At 41.6% G+C, this 18,894-nt stretch overlaps 1 protein-coding gene across 1 annotated transcript in view; it reads right to left on the minus strand.

Annotated features, from left to right (window-relative positions):
• Positions 1-17,355, minus strand: part of LOC126466238 (CCAAT/enhancer-binding protein delta) — a 41,036-nt gene extending 23,681 nt beyond the window's left edge. Inside the window, 2 exon segments of the mRNA XM_050096372.1 lie at positions 8,913-9,008; positions 17,352-17,355. Of these exon segments, the coding sequence (XP_049952329.1) occupies positions 8,913-9,008; positions 17,352-17,355 (100 nt within the window).
• Positions 17,356-18,894: the final 1,539 nt, after the last annotated feature.

An 18,894-nucleotide genomic window follows, 5' to 3' on the forward strand; every position in this document is an offset into this window, starting at 1 on the left:
ACTTATATTATTAATTTGGAAGGAGTGGAGATCATCTCTCAGGAAACGTCAAGTGAATTTTCATCTGATTTTTAGAATAGGTATATTTTTCGTTTATTTTTGGAGGATTTGGGGGTTACAATATTCAATCTCGCAACGACAACCCTGTGTTCACTAATCCCTGTATCCGTTTTGATGCTCGTTATTAGCTCAGGATTATTTGTTGCTAAGAGGTCAAGTGTATTTCACAACCATTTACTATTCGCGTGGGCTCATGAACTAACCGCTCGAAATAATTTCCAAACATCTCTTAGAAGAGAGGCTAAGCAAAGGCAAACCTACGTTTATAACGTTTGTAGACTGAAGGTAGCAGGGGTAAAATTCGGGGAATGAAAAGTTGGTTTCTACCACATGGCAGTCGAGGGCATGAAAAGGAAGCAATGATTGAGAAAGGAGTGAGACAGGGTTGTAGCCTATCCCCAATGTTGTTTACCCTGTGCATTGAGCAAGCTGTAAGGGAAACCACAGAAAAATTTGGAGAAGGAATAAACTTTGACGTTTGCCGCTAACATTGTAATTTTGTCAGAGACAGCAAAGGACTTGGAAGGGTAGTTGAACGGAATGGACAGCGCCTTGAAAGGTTGATACAAGATGAAGAAAATCAAAACAAGGAATAGTGGAATGTAGTCGAATTAAATCAGGTGAAGCTGAGGGAATTAGTTTAGGAAAGGAGACTCTGAAAGTAGTGGATGAATTTTGCTATTTGGGAAGCAAAATAACTGATGATGGTCGAAGTAGGGAGGATATACAATGCAGACTGGTAATGGCAAGAAAGGCGACTCTAAAGAAGAGATATTTTTGAGTGTCGAGTAAAGGTTGAAATGTTAGGAAGTCTTTCCTGAAAGTATTTGTACTGAGCGTAGCCATGTATGGAAGTGAAACATGGACGATAAAAAGTTTAGATAAGAAAAGAACAGAAGCTTTCGAAATGTGATGCTACAGAAGAATGCTGAAGACTAGGCGGGTAGGCCACGTAACTAATGAGGAGGTACTTGATAGAATTGGGGAGAAAAGAAATCTGTGGCACAACCTGACTAGAAGAAGGGATCGGTTGATAAGGCACATTCTGAGACGTTAAGGGATTACCAACGTAGTGTTGGACGGAAGTGTGGGGGTAAAAATCAAAGAGAGAAACCAAGAGGTGAATACAGTAAACAGGTTCAGAAGGATGTACGTTGCAATAGTTATTCGGAGATGAAGAGTCTTGCACTGGATAGAGACACACGGAGAGCTGTATCAAACAAGTCTTCGGCCTGACGAACATACGTACGTCCATTTCATATAGGATAATGCTGATAAGTCTGTCATGATATTACGATGGTTTTTTTATTGATAGGAACCATCCAATTTTTGGATAAACCTCTCTGCGATGCACAGACTCCAATACTGACGTCGTGCAACAATATCTGAATTGTTCCGTCTACGCACTACCGCTACTCTGTAAGGTTTCAGCATGAGTTTGTGCACAGTGCTATGAGCAAAAACGATACGCCACATGCCAAAGGGCGAAGAACGCGACACAGCATGTGTGTCGATCAAAACCTGCCTCCCCAGTTTTGATTTTGCTGTTCAGCGCCGAACACAGCTCTGTTGTCGTATGTTAAACGTCATTTGTGCATATCTCCCACATTGTAGTGCATATTTTATGGAATTTTATAACACATTTTTGTTGGTTTTAATGCATAAATGCATCCATTTTTTGAGTCGTCTTTAGTCTTCCGTACCGCCCGTCTACTTTTAGCCGCGACATAGTGGTGCTTTGGCGAGTGACGTCAGAGCTTAAACATTATTTTGGTTGTCATAGTAAGCGAAATGAACAGTAATTACAATTTCCGTGAACTCAGAATTTTATTATGAATACATCTTCCTCTCGACACTTTTTCTTTTTTCTCAAGTAAGAGCGAATCTGCAACGCAATGAAATTAAAACGATTCAGTAAATAATAACATTAATATCACTGAAATAAGTAAAGCTGGTAGTTCGATGATTACGAAATTAATACTGGTAATGGGAAGTAATGTACCGAGACGTACCAGAATTAGTTGAGTTGGGAGAGGTCAACACAGTTCAGAGTGGTATAATAAACAATATTTGCCGGCCAGTGTGGCCGAGCGGTTCTAGGCGCTGCAGTCTGGATCCGCACGACCGCTACGGTCCTACCTCGGGCATGGATGTGTGTGATGTCCTTAGGTTAGTTAGGTTTAAGTAGTTCTAAGACTAGGGGACTGATGACCTCAGATGTTAAGTCCCATAGTGCTCAGAGCCATTTTGAAACAATATTTTCGATACCGAACCGCAGTTACTGCTTGGTGCCTTTTTCGGCTTTCTGTGTTGGTATCGGCCGTTTCAATTTACTTATGTCTGACGTTTTCGATATCGAATTTTGTTAATTTCCGCGATTTTGGCTATCTATATTGATATAGCTTTTTGTAGTTCTATTGCCTTTTGGTTAGCTGTATTAGCATCGGCCTTTTCATTTGACGTATATTGGTGAAGTGCTGTTTTAGATACCAGCTGTAATTGGTACGCGCAAATTTTGTGTTTTTTTATTGCGTCATTGAAAACGACCGTTGAATCGCGTTTCTCAGGTTGTTTCGATGTATGCATTTTTTCGTGATTTTGTGTCTGTTATTTCAGATTTTTAGCTTGCCCCAGCACAAAATACCTAATTTTCCATGGTTGCGCCAGTAGCTCCAATATTTATTATTGAGAATTTACATAATCTGATGTATATGTTGAGCGCCTTGGGAACGGATGATGTCACTGGTCACCATTTTGAAATAATGTTTTTTTTATTTATTAATGAATTTTGACAGTACCGATACAGCCAGCCTAAGAATGATTTCCTGAGATTAAGTGTATTAAGAGGGTGAAATTGTTAAAAGGAAACATGCAATACATCTGCTATTAAAGAACAATTATCAGTTACATCATTTAACTTGAAATTAAGTCAATGACCTAAGGAAATTGAACCACATTCATTCATATAAAGGGGGGGGGGCGATAACACAAAGCATTATTACTCATCTACTAGACTGTAATGCAAACAAAAAATAAAAGAATTAAAAAAGTAGCTTTTCCTATAAATCTAATATGACCTTCTGCTATAAAAACATATAGGAGTTTACACAGTTTTAGGTCGCCTGTCGCTAAAAGAGTCTGAATGACCGTTGGTAATGCACTGCCAGAGGACATCACAGGCTGCATTAGTATCGCGGCTCTTTGATATCTTCTGCCGCAGCTGAAGAAAATGTGATTATTATCTTCCCCAGCGCTGCATTCACATGAAGAAGAACAATTATGTTGAGGTGGTACGATGTTGCCGTAATCTCCAGTGATTAGATCGAAGGCATGACATTGTCACTGTACAATTTCTACGGTATTTTCAATTTTGATACCAAGAACCTGCCGGCAGATTACGCACAACTGCAGCATAGCGTTTCCCTTTAATTTCCTATGACCGGTGCACGTTTTCGTTTTAGTGTGTTCTGACTGTAGTGCTTATACACTCAAGCACCAAAGAAACTGGTATAGGGATGCGTATTCAAATACAGAAATACGTAAACAGACAGAATACGGCGGTGCGGCAGGTAACGCCTATATAAGACAAGAAATATGTGGCACAGTTGTTAGATCCGTTACTGCTGCTACAATGGCAGCTTATCAAGATTTAAATGAATTTGAAAGTGGTGTTACAGATGGCGCACGAGTGATGGGACACGGCATTTCCGAGGTAGCCGACCCGTACAACCATTTCACGAATGTACCGCGAATATCAGGAATCCGGTAAAACACCAAATCTCCGACATAGCTCCTGCAGGCGAAAGATCCTGCAAGAACGAGACCAATGACGGCTGAAGAGAATCGTTTAACGTGGCAGAAGTGCAACCCTTCTACAAACTGCTGCAGATTTCAGTGCTGAGCCATCAATAAGTGTCAGCATGCGAACCATTCAACGAAACATCAACGATATGGGCTTTCGTAGCCGAAGCCCCGCTCGTGTACCCTTGATGACTGCACGACACAAAACTTTACGCCTCGGCTAGGTCCTTCAGCGCCGACAGTGGAATGTTGATGGCAGAAAACATGTTGCCTGGTCGGACGAGTCTCGTTTCAAATTGTATCGAACGGATGGACGTGTACGGGTATGGAGACAACCTCATGAATCCATGGACCCTGCATGTCAGCAGGAGACTGTTCAAGCTCGTGGGGGCTCTGTAATGGTGTGGGGCGTGTGCAGTTGGAGTGATATGGGACCCCTTATGCGTCTAGACATGACTATGAGTGGTTACACGTATGCAAGCATCCTATATGATCACTTGCCTCCATTCATGTCCATTATGCATTCAGCCGGACTTGGGCAATTCCAGTAGGACAATGGGACGCCTCACACGTCCAGAATTACTACAGAGTGGTTCCAGGAACACTCTACTGAGTTTAAACTCCTCCACTGGTCACCAAATTCCCCAATGAGCATATCAGAGATGTCTTGGAACGTGCTGTTCAGAAGAGATCTCCACCCAGTCGTACTCTTACGGGATTATGGACAGTCCTGAAGAATTCATGGTGTCAGTTCCCTCCAAAACTACTTAAGACTTTAGTCGAGTTGATGCCACGTCGTGTTGTGGCACTTTTGCGTTCTCAAGGGGGCCCTACACGATATTAGGCAGGCGTACAAGTTTCTTTTGGCTCTTCAGTGTAGTATTCAGGAAACGTCAAGTAGCATTTTATCTTATCTCACTAAACGAGTGTACGCTGCTTACTTACTCAACGTATCTACGTTTCCCTTTACTCTGCTGCGAGCTTTCACACAGTACATAACGTTAGCCTTATGTAGGGGAGAAAGTTTCTGAACTGTTTCTATAAAGTGATATACGAAATAATTTTTCATGTTGCATTTCGCAGATTGTAACGATGTTATTGGCTAAAGTCGACTGATGATATCGACGGTTCAGTTCATCCCAAATTTCGGTTACTTTTAGTGCATATCAATCCACCTTCTTTTTGTAGCGTGAGGCATCCATGACATGGAACTGGAAAAAGAAGTTGCAGTCAAAGCTGTTCATAGCAAAGCACTGACTGATTCGTGCGACCAGTGAGAGTAGTTGTGGCCAGACAAGTTACGGGGCTACCATACGCTACGTCTATTTCGTAAGCTCCTCATCGTGCAAGAATTCCAGCACCTGCCATCAGAGATTAAACAACTGTCGTACCATCATAATCGAAACGCAAGGTCTTACTTACGTAGTAGTCTATGGACATATTCGGAGGGCAACAGATGAAGTCAACCAGAAACAAGGAGTTACAGGTGGAATTAAAGTCCGTGATACTGAAACAGATATGTCGAGATTTGCAGATGATACCACAGTGTTAAGGGAAGATGTGGAGTAATTAGAAGCGATGCCGGCCTAGATGGAAAGCACCATCAGCTCTTCCTATAACATCAAGATCAATAAAGCTAAAACAAAAGCCTTAGTGATGAGTAGACAAAACTTTGTTGCTCCATGCTGAAACACGTATGTAACGTAGCAGCGATGGTGAGGCACGTTAAAATCTTTGACCAGAGAGCCTATAATCGTAGTTAGTCTGCGCTTGACGGCGCGAGTGTTGCGAATTGTTCGCGAGTAGTCGTCATGTAGAGCAGTACGCGAGTTGCAGTAGGCCAGTGCACTCGGTCAGTAGTAGCAGCCCAGTGCGGTTGTGTGATGTAGTCTGTCGGCAATACTGGTCAAGATGCTGAATGAGGTATATTGTTAATGTAGGTAACCATCAGATAATGTAAAGTTTATTTATTGTAATTAATTTTGAACAAGTGCCCCAATAATAATTTTGATTTCAAAAGCAATTTTACAAAAAAAATTTATTTAATTGAACTAACGATTTCGTTCCACTTCGCTTAAAGAAAAGTTTCAGTTTTCAGTTAAATTACAAAAAAAAAGAATATTATTATTTGCAATGCAGTTCCTCCAAGCGGTGCGCAAGAATAAGAGCAGAAATTTGACTAGCAGTTACAATGAGGTAAGAATTTAATTCTGATTTTTGCACAGGGCCAAAGACCGATATTTCGGTTTAATTGAATTATCATTATCACTGAGATTTTCTTATCACTGAATTGACTTTCATTATTTTCTTGAGGAACTTATACTTGGGTCAGATTGCGGTTCTCACTTTTATTGTCATTAAATTTATTTGCTAGGGAGGTTACACTTAGCACAATGTCCATTAGCATTTCTATATAATATTGTCATTTCATTTAAAATTTTTGTGGGGAGGTTACAATGCTCACTTGACTATGGGCCCCGGAGACCGTCGAATCTTTCACCTACCTAGGAAGTAAAATTACGTCAGAAAGAAGATCAATGAAGGCTGTTGTAAGCCGAGTCTACCAGGCAAAAGTCAATAGTAACAAGAGAAGAAACCTTTTCACTTCCAGCTGCACAGACAAACATCTCTGGAAAGAAAGATGCATAAGGTGTTCGCTGCGTCCAGCTACTCTCAAATCGTAACACGCAGCTTGCCTAGTCGCGAGATCTTTGTGGTGTAATTTGTGGGACACGTGATTGTGGTATACACTTTTCTTTAGTCTAAAGTGTTAAACTTTAGCACGTCTAACTTGTTGTTTAAATGATTACAGAACGCCTCCCTGCGCGTGATTCATCGATAGCGTTTCCAGTTCTTTGGAACTTATTGGCAGTTATGTCACAATATGTTTGCTCTTGTTGATGCTACCTCTTGAAATTTCCAGGTAAGAACCTATTGCGCGTCCAGATAAGAAAAATCTCGCAGTCGCACACTAACAACAGCCAGACATCCTTATTTCATAAGCATTCTTATTTGTTATCCTGAAAAAATAAATGGATCGACACTTTATGACCACTCTATAGTATTACGAAAAGAAGTCACAAACTGCTTCACTGCCGCAGGTGTCCGTCTCCGGAAGAAGCCGCCCTGCACTCAGCCCACAATTAAATGTCCTGCTCCAAAGCTGAAGCACTTCCTTCGGACACCCTCATAAAGTTTGCTCAAAAATTAGCGTTTATGGCCAATTTTCCCTTTATCAAATAGTAAAAGCAATGCTCCCATCTTCTCCCCTGTTACGCTTCTCTATTTTGGTCTCTATGTAAGTCACTCCAATTTCTTCGATCTTCAGTAATTGTGTGTTATCACGTTGCAGTTTCTCTCCTTCTTCCTTTTCTCTCCCTCATGACCTTTGCTGCTAGCGCTAATAATTAACACTATTTCCCGGCGATTTCTGTTTATTGTTGCACATATTATGAACGAATATTAACTGTGTATGTGTGTTTTTAACTTGTACTACTGTGCTTTTTAATTTCTAAATGTAGTATAACATGTTTGTCGTAATATACGTAATATAAAATATGTAGAATGCTCCGGTGAGATTAGGAGAGGGTTTGATGGCCCCTATGTTGCCATGTTAAATAAATCAACAAATAAAAACTAAATACGAGGGCAGTTCAATAAGTAATGCAACACATTTTTTTTCTGAAACAGGGGTTGTTTTATTCAGCATTGAAATACACCAGGTTATTCCCCAATCTTTTAGCTACACAACACTATTTTTCAACGTAATCTCCATTCAATGCTACGGCCTTACGCCACCTTGAAATGAGGGCCTGTATGCCTGCACGGTACCATTCCACTGGTCGATGTCGGAGCCAACGTCGTACTCCATCAACAACTTCTTCATCATCCGCGTAGTGCCTTCCACGGATTGCGTCCTTCATTGGGCCAAACATATGGAAATCCGACGGTGCGAGATCGGGGCTGTAGGGTGCATGAGGAAGAACAGTCCACTGAAGTTTTGTGAGCTCCTCTCGGGTGCGAAGACTTGTGTGAGGCCTTGCGTTGTCATGAAGAAGGAGAAGTTCGTTCAGATTTTTGTGCCTACGAACACGCTGAAGTCGTTTCTTCAATTTCTGAAGAGTAGCACAATACACTTCAGAGTTGATCGTTTGACCATGGGGAAGGACATCGAACAGAATAACCCCTTCAGCGTCCCAGAAGACTGTAACCATGACTTTACCGGCTGAGGGTATGGCTTTAAACTTTTCCTTGGTAGGGGAGTGGGTGTGGCGCCACTCCATTGATTGCCGTTTTGTTTCAGGTTCGAAGTGATGAACCCATGTTTCATCGCCTGTAACAATCTTTGACAAGAAATTGTCACCCTCAGTCACATGACGAGCAAGCAATTCCGCACAGATGGTTCTCCTTTGCTCTTTATGGTGTTCGGTTAGACAACGAGGGACCCAGCGGGAACAAACCTTTGAATATCCCAACTGGTAAACAATTGTGACAGCACTACCAACAGAGATGTCAAGTTGAGCACTGAGTTGTTTGATGGTGATCCGTCGATCATCTCGAACGAGTGTGTTCGCACGCTCCGCCATTGCAGGAGTCACAGCTGTGCACGGCCGGCCCGCACGCGGGAGATCAGACAGTCTTGCTTGACCTTGCGGCGATGATGACACACGCTTTACCCAACGACTCACCATGCTTTTGTCCACTGCCAGATCACCGTATACATTCTGCAAGCGCCTATGAAGATCTGAGATGCCCTGGTTTTCCGCCAAAAGAAACTCGATCACTGCCCGTTGTTTGCAACGCACATCCGTTACAGACGCCATTTTAACAGCTCCGTACAGCGCTGCCACCTGTCGGAAGTCAATGAAACTATACGAGACGAAGCGGGAATGTTTGAAAATGTTCCACAAGAAATTTCCGGTTTTTTCAACCAAAATTGGCCGAGAAAAAAAATGTGTTGCATTACTTATTGAACTGCCCTCGTAACTGAATAAAACTAATGACGTAGAGAAAAAGTATTGTAACGTGAACACGGGCGATTAGGGACAAACCTGTGGCAGGCGCGTGGTCTCGCAGCAGGGGCAGCGGGAGGGGCAGCAGAGGGAAGGCCGCCCCCAGCGGGGGTGGGAGAAGGGCGGCGGCGGCGGCTGCAGCGGCGGCGGAGGCGGTCGGGGGCAGCAGAGCGCCGGGGAAAGACGCCTGCGACGCCACGTCCCCTGCAAAGATACATCTCCTATAGGCGCTATTGCAGCTTCCGCATTCTAGGACCCGTTCATGTTGGACTTAATAGTTTATATAGACTGTGCATAACGTCTCTATCAACTGAATAGTGGCGACATCCATTAGCAGGCGACTTCCAGAATCCTGTTCAGTTTATCTTCATTGTAGTATTTTCGGTAAACGGTTCTTTATTACAATGGCGTCGCCGGAGGTTCGAGTCCTTCCTCGGGCATGGGTGCGTGTATGTGTTGTTCTTAGCATAAGTTACTTTAAGTTAGTTTGAGTAGTGTGTAAGCCTAGGGACCGATCACCTCAGCAGATTGGTCCCTTAGGAATTCACACACATTTGAACATAACAGTGGCGTAATCTTGTGCAGCATTGGTTGCTTTAAAAGATACAGTATGTGAAAGCAAGTAATATTTCGTTCCACGACGGAAAGTCATCGAGTAAAACAGAAGTAATATCCGGCTTTACCCAAGGAAGTGTTATAGGCCTCCTATTGTTCCTGATCTATATTAACGACATAGGAGACAATCTGAGTAGCCGTCTTAGATTGTTTGCAGATGATGCTGTCATTTACCGTCATGTAAAGTCATCAGATGACCAAAACGAATTGGAAAATGATTTAGATAAGATATCTGTATGGTACGAAAAGTGGCAGTTGACTCTGAATAAAGAAAAGTGCGAAGTTATTCACATGAGTACTTAACGAAATCCGCAAAGTTTCGGTTACGCGATAAGTCACACAAATCTGAAGGCTTTAAATTCAACTAAATACTTAGGGATTACAACAGCCGGCCGCGGTGGTCTCGCGGTTAAGGCGCTCAGTCCGGAACCGTGCGACTGCTACGGTCGCAGGTTCGAATCCTGCCTCGGGCATGGATGTGTGTGATGTCCTTAGGTTAGTTAGGTTTAAGTAGTTCTAAGTTCTAGGGGACTGATGACCACAGAAGTTAAGTCCCATAGTGCTCAGAGCCATTTGAACCTTTTTTTTTTTTTTTTGATTACAACTGCAAATAACCTAAACTGGAACGATCACATAGATAATGTTATGGATAGAACAAACCAAAGACTGCGATTCATTGGCAGAAGACTTAGAAGATGTAACAGATTTACTGAAGAGATTGCTTACACTACACTTGACACCCCTCCCCCCCCCCCCCTATTCTGGAGTACTGCTGTGCGGTGTGGGATCCGCATCAGGTGGGACTGACGGATGACATCGAAAAAGTACAAAGAAGGGCAGCTCGTTTTGTATTATCGCGCAATACGGGAGATAGTGCCACAGACATGATACTTGAATTGGAGTGGCAATCATTAAAACAAAGGCGTTTTTTGTTGCGGTGGGATCTTCTCATGAAATTTCAATCACCAGTTTTCTCCTCCGATTGCGAAAACATTCTGCTGGCAGCCACCTACATGGGGAGAAATGACCATCACGATAAAATTAGAGAAATCAGAGCTCGCACAGAAAAAATTAAGTGTTCGTTTTTCCCGCGCGCCGTTCGAGAGTGGAACGGTAGAGAGACGGCTTGAAGGTGGTTCGTTGAATCCTCCGTCAGGCATTTTATTCTGAACAGCAGGGTAATCACGTAGATGTAGACTTGGAAAGTGGTTTCAAAATCACAAATGAAAATTGCGAACGCGTTATTCCTGATTAAGACAAGGAATTTACAGGCAGAAGCTGAGAATTGGTATCATTACCTAGCAGCTGCAGAAGGTCTTCTATTTGAGAGGATTTATTTGTATCTAATCATTGTGATATGAATAATGAGGGTAATTATATACCTACCTCGTAAAAATATTTTGATCCTAAGATCTAAAGCTAGATAAGTGCACCTCCCTTTCACAGATCTCTTCCAAGAAATGTAATTCTTCGATTCGCCTTCTATGATATTGATTTCGACCCATTACATATTGTTTCTTAGTACTTCCCCTAAATACTTACACTATGGGACGTGCTCAAGATGTACACCACTAATCTTGTAATCAGACACTACACCATTCTTTCACTGTGTTATAAGCACTAACCTACTACCGTACCCAGGTTATCGCCTGTGATGCGAGCAACCAACATTACATCAAAAGCTTCGAAGATGCCTAAAGCGCAGGGGACAGTTTTCTGGGAGAGGGACGGTCATGCTCTGATTCCCCACCAGGAGGCTAACCAAGTGTCACAAGAGATTGCGAGCCAAAGTGACCTTTTCTCTTCCGCAAGACATGTGATGGTGATCAAAAACAGGGCCGGCTGCATCCTGGCGCCAAGTGGTATTTTGAGCAGTGCATGGAACACACAAGACCAGTTCTCCCTGAGTGAGTTTTTCTGGGCCAGGCCAAAATTCCGCAAGGATTCAGTCACTCAAGATTCTCACTCAAGAACTGCCTCCATGATGCCGCTGCCGTTCATGTCTCATTTCCTGAGTCCGGAAGCTGCCAGTAATGGATTTACAGCTGACCTCCTCGCCGAAGAAGACGGGAACTTGTGAGTTAACGAGCATTGCGCTCTCATTTAAATATATGGCCGAAAGAGTCAGCCTATAGCAACTGTGAAACGAACCATGTCGTCCAGGACTGCATGCCACAAGGGATACAGATTCACCACGAGATGGGGAAACTCACAGGCGCCTATTGTCTATTGCGGCCTTAGCACTGTAGTGTGTGAGTGAGACATACGAGAACCTACATGATAGGGAAACCCAGTAGAAGTCGTTTCTGGCCAAGGAGACGTAGCAGTGTTACATGTGGCGGACCTAAGATCGCCATAAAGAGAAACATTTATGAAAACTATTTAATCCCGAAGCAATTCAGGGAATGAAGCCACAGTAATTTTAATCTGCCATCCTACATAAATTTTCATGGTGATCCCAATAAACTTGAATATTGATCATACCTTTAATAGTTTAGGATTTACTGTTAAAGTGAAATTAACAAGTTTTGTAACAAAGACCTGAATGCTAAAATCTGAACGCTTTGGTCGATCTTAACGATCGACATTTCACATAGAAGCGCATCATTAAAATAACAAACGTTGTAAATATCAACTCTGTAACTTTATGTGTTTAAAAGATATAGTAAATTTAAATTGTCAGTATTTTCAGTTAAACATCAGATCATCATTTCTTTCACACAAAACACATTGAACGATGACAGCATGACGCCTTATTGAATCATTAAGTAATAGAATACTTGTTGTAAAGTTTGGTGCATAATAATTACTCTTGTTCTTTATTTATTTATCAGAAAGCACATTGGTGCAAGGCTACTGGCCGTGGCATTCAAAGCTAAGAAGGAAATTGTATTGGTTTTATGTAAAAGAATTTAACGTTTATTATGTAATGGATATTATTGTTACCTTATTTAGAACTGAAAGTGGTCAAGCTTTGATTATTTAAATATGTTAAAATGTAAAATAATGTAGAATACACTGTAGCCAATCAGATGGACTGCTTCAGGAAAGGGAATTACCCTAGTCAGTTGACCGAGGATATTCGGCGCGTGGGAAACGCGGCCGGGGACAAGCAGAGGGACAGTACTGGTGCAGACGCGAAAGTGGACAGTTCAATTCTGGTCTAGACACCAAAGGGTACAGTGCTGGTGAAGACGAGAAAGCGGACGGTCGGTCTTTAGGTAGCTAAAAAGTGAAACGACTTAGAAAATTTCGCGTTGTGTGGTATCGCGGGACTTAGTCTCTGAGCGGCGAGCAGTCGCGCGCCTGGTGTGAACTCGAACTTTTCACGAAGATAATGAGGCGAAGTATTGGACTAGAGTTTCGCGATGAGATTGTGAATGATCGAACTGTACCAAATGGATATGTGCTCGAGTGTAACATTAACTGTAAATTCGACCACTTTCGCTATTAGTTTGCCTTCTGAATAAAGATTATTCCAATCAAATCGCAACTGTGTTGCCTACATCATTTATGTGTCGTTAATTTAGTTCCCGATATTATTATTACTGTTATTATATGTTATATTAACATTGTATTTCACAAACTTGCAATCAACCAGACAATTTAACCAAAGGGTCACAAGTGTCTAATTTAGGGCGAGTAATGCGACACGTACAGTTCTACCCCTAGACGAGTTTGAGCCAAGTCATTTCGACGAAGAGGAACCGCATATGAGCCCGAACACCTTTGGGATGTTAGCTCGCAAATTCGGTCGTCATAGCGCACTTATGAACGTATAAATTGGTTCCTTTTTAACTTTTAAATGAGTACACAGCGTACTTAGACAATTTTGCTCCCCACGAGCCTTTGAATTTTATAAAATGTGCGTTTAATGAACTTAGTGGCAATCTAACCGGCCTGCAGCCACCGAAGTATTATTGTCCTGTTTCAATATGTGCCTTATATTAAGTTTTGTTTCAATCGACGTCGGAGTAGAATTGCTATTAATATTTGACAAATAAACTTCTTCAATCATTTCTACCTGGATATTTTTGGTGCCGCCATTGGCAGACAGATCACTTACATTTACCTATATTTAAGGAGAGCTGATGTTCATTACACGAAGTGTAAATATTGCCCAAGTCTTTCTGCAGTTACTTTCGATCGTCAAACGAGGATACTTTCCTGCAGAGTGGATAATCTGTGAACAATCTTACAGTGCTCCTTATCCTATGTGACCAATTATTTATATACATTTAAACCATTCGATTTCCAATTACGCTTCATTGGGGCACATCTTATGTTATTTTCGTTTCTGTGGAGGATTCTCTGCTAGTATAACATACCTGTTTCTGTTAATGAAATATTTCTCTGGCCAGTCACGTACTTGCGAAGACATTCTGTATGATCGTATCTTAATTAGTAGTCGACGATATGTTACAGGGTGGAAAGCTTTACCGAAATCTAGGAAGGCAGAATCTACCTGTCCACCTGCTACTACTGACTGTATTCGTGACAAATTTTGCAGACGGTATCAACACACAACACTAGATGTACTACAAATATTGTATCGTTGTATGACATATACTTCAAGCGATATGACATCATGAAAACTGAGGTACGTGAAAAACTACCGCATCGTCTTTCACGTTTAAATTTGTTAATTGTTGCTACTACCTCTTTTCGCAACACATTTTATATATGTATATAAAGTAACCATATATGCTTCTGAAAGTATCTACAAGTTCATATCATTGTACGATAGAGAGTTCAGGAGATATGAAGTCATAAATATTGTGATGCGTGAAAAAAAAACTGCAGGATGAAATTCGCTAGAGATACGGGTGAAATATGTGTACAAATATGTGTGAAATATATTAACTATGCCAAATACATGCGAGGGTAAGAACCAGCAACCTCCTATAGTGGCGCGGGTGATAACGCAGAGAGAGAATGGGGAAGAAGGAGATGGACAGACAACTAGGGGACAAGAGGGCATGGATACAGATATGAGGGGGGAGGAGATAGATAGACGGAGGGGACAGTGTAGATGATCAGAGAGAGGGAGGAGGAGAAAAGAGGAGGAGTTAGACAGAAAGACGGACGAGGAGGAGATAAAGGGAGTGAAGTGGAGGTAGAGGAGGCAGGAGGAGATGGACTCGGAGGATGGTGGGTAGATGAACAGAGGGGGAAGGAACTAATGAACAGAGGGTAGAGGAGCGGATAGGCAGAAAGAGTGGGGAGGAGCAGATGGAAAAATGAAGGAAAGAAGAGGAGATGGACAGAGAGATAGGGAAGAGGAGGTGGGCTAATGGTATTGGAATAAATACATACCTGGGCAATGCTGGGTACTCAGTTTGTTGGTCTGAAATTCAAAGCATCGTTCTATTACACTTCTTGTGTGCAGGAGTTAGTTGTACTCCTTTGCGGTCATACTCGTCTATTCCCTGCGCAAGAGCTGCTACATAACTATGAGCTACGAAAAGAGCGCGTTCAGTATAAAATCTAACTGGATTTCCGTCAGAGATTGTTGCTTTGTTCGCTTTAACTACTCTTAATTACTTTTTATTGTGAGAGAGCTAATATCGATAACGCTCATTTGTGAGTCTATGCGGGGTCAAACATGGGTATGATAGTATTCTCTTGCGTAAGTGCGAAATTTAAAATTTCTGCTTTCTGTCTGCTGTCTTCAGTTTCCACAACAGGCTGATCCACGAGGGACTGAATGGAAGGTTTGGATCCGTTCACTGACTCCCGTATTACCAGGACTTCTCGGGATTTTCTTATGAATCTATCTGCTCTATTTGGTAAGCAGCGGTAAAATAAACTAGACTCGTCGACGATGAACACATCTTTCGCCTCATATTGTAAAAGTACTGAAGGTAATGTAGATTGTGACCAATCTCTAATCAACCATTGTATCCTTCGTTACACCTAACGAAAAAAAAGCCAGTGAATCTGGATGACTTTGTGACTGCAGAAAAAGCTATATTTGTTCATCCGAGAAGCTCAGTCTTTACATGTTAAAATGGTTTTCCGTGTTAGGATAAAAGTGTATGGGAACAAAATTTCTTTGATGTTACAACACTTCAATGTACAATTTCATCAGCTTAGCTCGCAGAAATAAAATAGTCATCAATACAAACACTGGACTGAACTGCAAAGTGCTTCTACAGTCACGATCGTATTTTTGTGGTGTGCTTTTGCCTTAATCTGATCTGCGAGTCGATTTGCACAGCCTGTTGTTAAACAGTTTAACGTGGAATATGAACCACGACGAACATTTTCTTTTCTTTCTTTCCGTTTTTTCCTCCTTGTACAAACGTTAAGCGTTACCAGATAGAGACTCCAAGCTAAATGACAGTCGGTGACAACCCCGAACGTGTCGATTTGGTAGTCTCACACTTACCCGCGAAATAAGTAAGGCACTCTTTCAGTTTATGTGGTTAAAATGAATCAGGCACTGGAGTAGCAGTTTTTCAAGACAGATCAAACTGAAGAACAACAGAACGTATCTCCCTTTTGTGTGTGTGTGTGTGTGTAAAACAGTGGGACCAAATTTCGTCGTAATTCGTGCCATTGGCGAGCTGGAGTGAAATACAGTTGGTATCCCTAACACACCAGTGTTTGATGTGTAACTGCCGGAAGTTTCATTGTTGTAAGTCTGTTAGTTATTGTTCAGTGCTGTTTGAATAGAACGTCGTGTCGCAATTTTTTGAATTCGGAGATGCTAGAGTCAGAAGAGCAAAGCGTCTGCATTAAATTTTGCGTGAAACCCAAGAAAACCCTTACAGAGAGACATCCAATGATGCAGAAGCCTCCGGTGTGAGTGCTTAAGCCGTACTCGTGTTACAAATGGTTCACACGGTTTAAAAACGGTCGGATGGAAGTTATAAGATGACCCTCGTTTAGGGCGCCCTTCGACGCTCGACGCTCATGCTAGGAACGCCAACGAAATTGTGCTTACCAACCGAAGAGTGACGGTCCGAGAGATTGCAGAAGGATGTAACATTTCAGTCGGATCACGTCATTAAATGCTGAACAGCATCTTGGAATGCATAGCGTTGCCGCCAAGTTCCGTCCCACGGCCCATGAGTCAAGACCAGAAAGACTTCCGCCTCGCAATCTGTGAAGATCTTTTGGATTGCGCAAATGAGAACGAGATGTTATAACTGAATCATATCTAGTGACGAGACGTGGGTCTACGGGTACGATGTTGGGACCAAGGTTCAATTTCCACAATGGGTCGGGAAAGATTCTCTAATACCAAAAAAAAATCAAGTGAGCTCATACGTCGAAGTCAGGCTGATAGTTTTCTTCAACTTTCAAGGATTAATTCATTATGAATTCGTGCCACAGGGACGTGTTGCGACGCCTGCGAGAAAATGTGAGAAGGATACGGCCTGAAATGTGGCGAAACAATTCATGGCTCTTGCATCACGATAACGCAGTCGCTCATTCATCCCTGTTTGTGCGTGACTATAGCACAAAAAAAGGAATCACTGTGCTGCCTCGTCCTCCGTACTCTCCAGATCTGACTCCGGTGAACCTTTTTTTATTTCGAAAGTTGAAAACCCCGTTGAAAGGACGAAGGTTTGCGGCAATAGATGAGGTAAAAGAAAATTCGCAGACAGTGCTTCGCACGACCCAGCAAGAGGCATATCAGGACTCCTTCCGGAAGTGGAAACGGCGTTGGGAGATCGGGAGAGGTGTAGCAATTCTGGAGGTTCGAAGGAGACCATGCACAATAAGCAAACGGTAAGCGTAGAAAAATTTTGTGACGAAGTTACGGATTTTTTTGAACCGTCCTCGTATATTTATTACTCAATTTATACTACTCTTGTCACAAAGCTACAGTTAAGGTGTTATAACATATTATACCCATTATGCGACGAACATTAATACTGCAAAAACAGAAATACGGAAAAAATATTCGTGATCTCATTCCCTACAAAAATTCTCTAAAGTGTAATTAATTTAAACGTATTTTTCCATTTGAACATTGCTAAATCATTTCACTATTCCGTGAATTAACAATGTTTTCAAGTTATTCTGTGTCTTTACAAACGAATTTGTCTGAGTAGATACTGAAGCAAGCATTCCGTGCAAGGAATCCATTTTTCTCTGCTTTCGTGTTCTCATCTGGAAAAAGTAAAATAATCTTATGAACAGAAAAGAGAACGAAATTTTTGTAAAAGTTGCAAATTTCGTCTCTTGGGCGGAAACAGGAACTGCAAAGGAGACGCAGTTATGAACCGCTTCATATTTATTATAATGACCGCTACGTTTAAATACTTCAAGCATTAGACTTTAGCAATTACATGCCAGAAAATACGGCACATGGCGGAAATACAGCCCAATATTTGAACACTATTCAGTGCTCACACCAAGAACAGCAAGCTGTTAATTTGACTGCTGCACTACCTCAACTCAGCGTAAAAAATTCATTCGCTCGTGCACAGTAACTAAACCTGCTGCTCACAACAAACTCTCTCAACAAAAAAAATGCAAAGAGATCTCGAATGTGCGCGCGCAGCTAAACATCAGCCACACCAACTGTGAAAACCGAAAATTCCTAGGAGAACGAAATTAGGAGCAGGTAGGGAATTACGGCCTCTGTCATTGCTCTATTGAATTTTATCAAGAGATCAAAATGACTGTCAACCGGACCGATCATTGAAACTGGACCTTTGTTTTTAGAAAGTATGTAAATATTAGAGATTCAATTTACTGTCGGTAATTTCTGTTGTATAGCATAAATTTACTTCTTGCAATGAATTTTATAGTGTCGAACAATCGGTTCTACTGCACGCGTAAAAGGGCAGTGCATAATTGACATTTAAGGTACCCGTTTAAACAACAAGTCAGAAGCTTTTCGTGGAAAACTATACTGATGACCAGCTGACTCATAATTTATTCTACAGCACCATTCTGACTGGTATAAACTGGGAAGTATCCTGACTTGTTTAAAGTTTATTGTCTTTAACCAAACTTGTCTGCAAGTACGAAAGGGATACTGGATAAATGAAGCTTTGAGACTGGTCATTTGGCGCGTCTGGAAAGTTAAGTTAATAAGACAATTACCAGCGAAATACAATGCTCAGTGTTCAGGACCTGGTGCAGCTCACTTTTTTTAGTCTTTCAGAAGAAAAGAATCTCTCTAAACATTTATGGTATATGCTTTTAAATTAGTAAGACACTATTTAATTACTTTCGGCTACTGTGCGCCAGGAAAGGCAATTTCAAACAAATCAAAATGTAGCAAAGGGACTTTTCGTAGTCATTGCAAGATACCACTTAATAACTTGATCAATTTATCGCAACAATGAAATTTTCTAGGTCATATTCTGTACATATTTGTGCCTTGCTATCGTTGAGAAATAACTGTCGGGATTTCAGTGGATTAAAATTATGTACTCTGTGA

This window comes from Schistocerca serialis, chromosome 1, assembly GCF_023864345.2.
Source record: "Schistocerca serialis cubense isolate TAMUIC-IGC-003099 chromosome 1, iqSchSeri2.2, whole genome shotgun sequence".
Classification (NCBI taxonomy): domain Eukaryota; kingdom Metazoa; phylum Arthropoda; class Insecta; order Orthoptera; family Acrididae; genus Schistocerca; species Schistocerca serialis.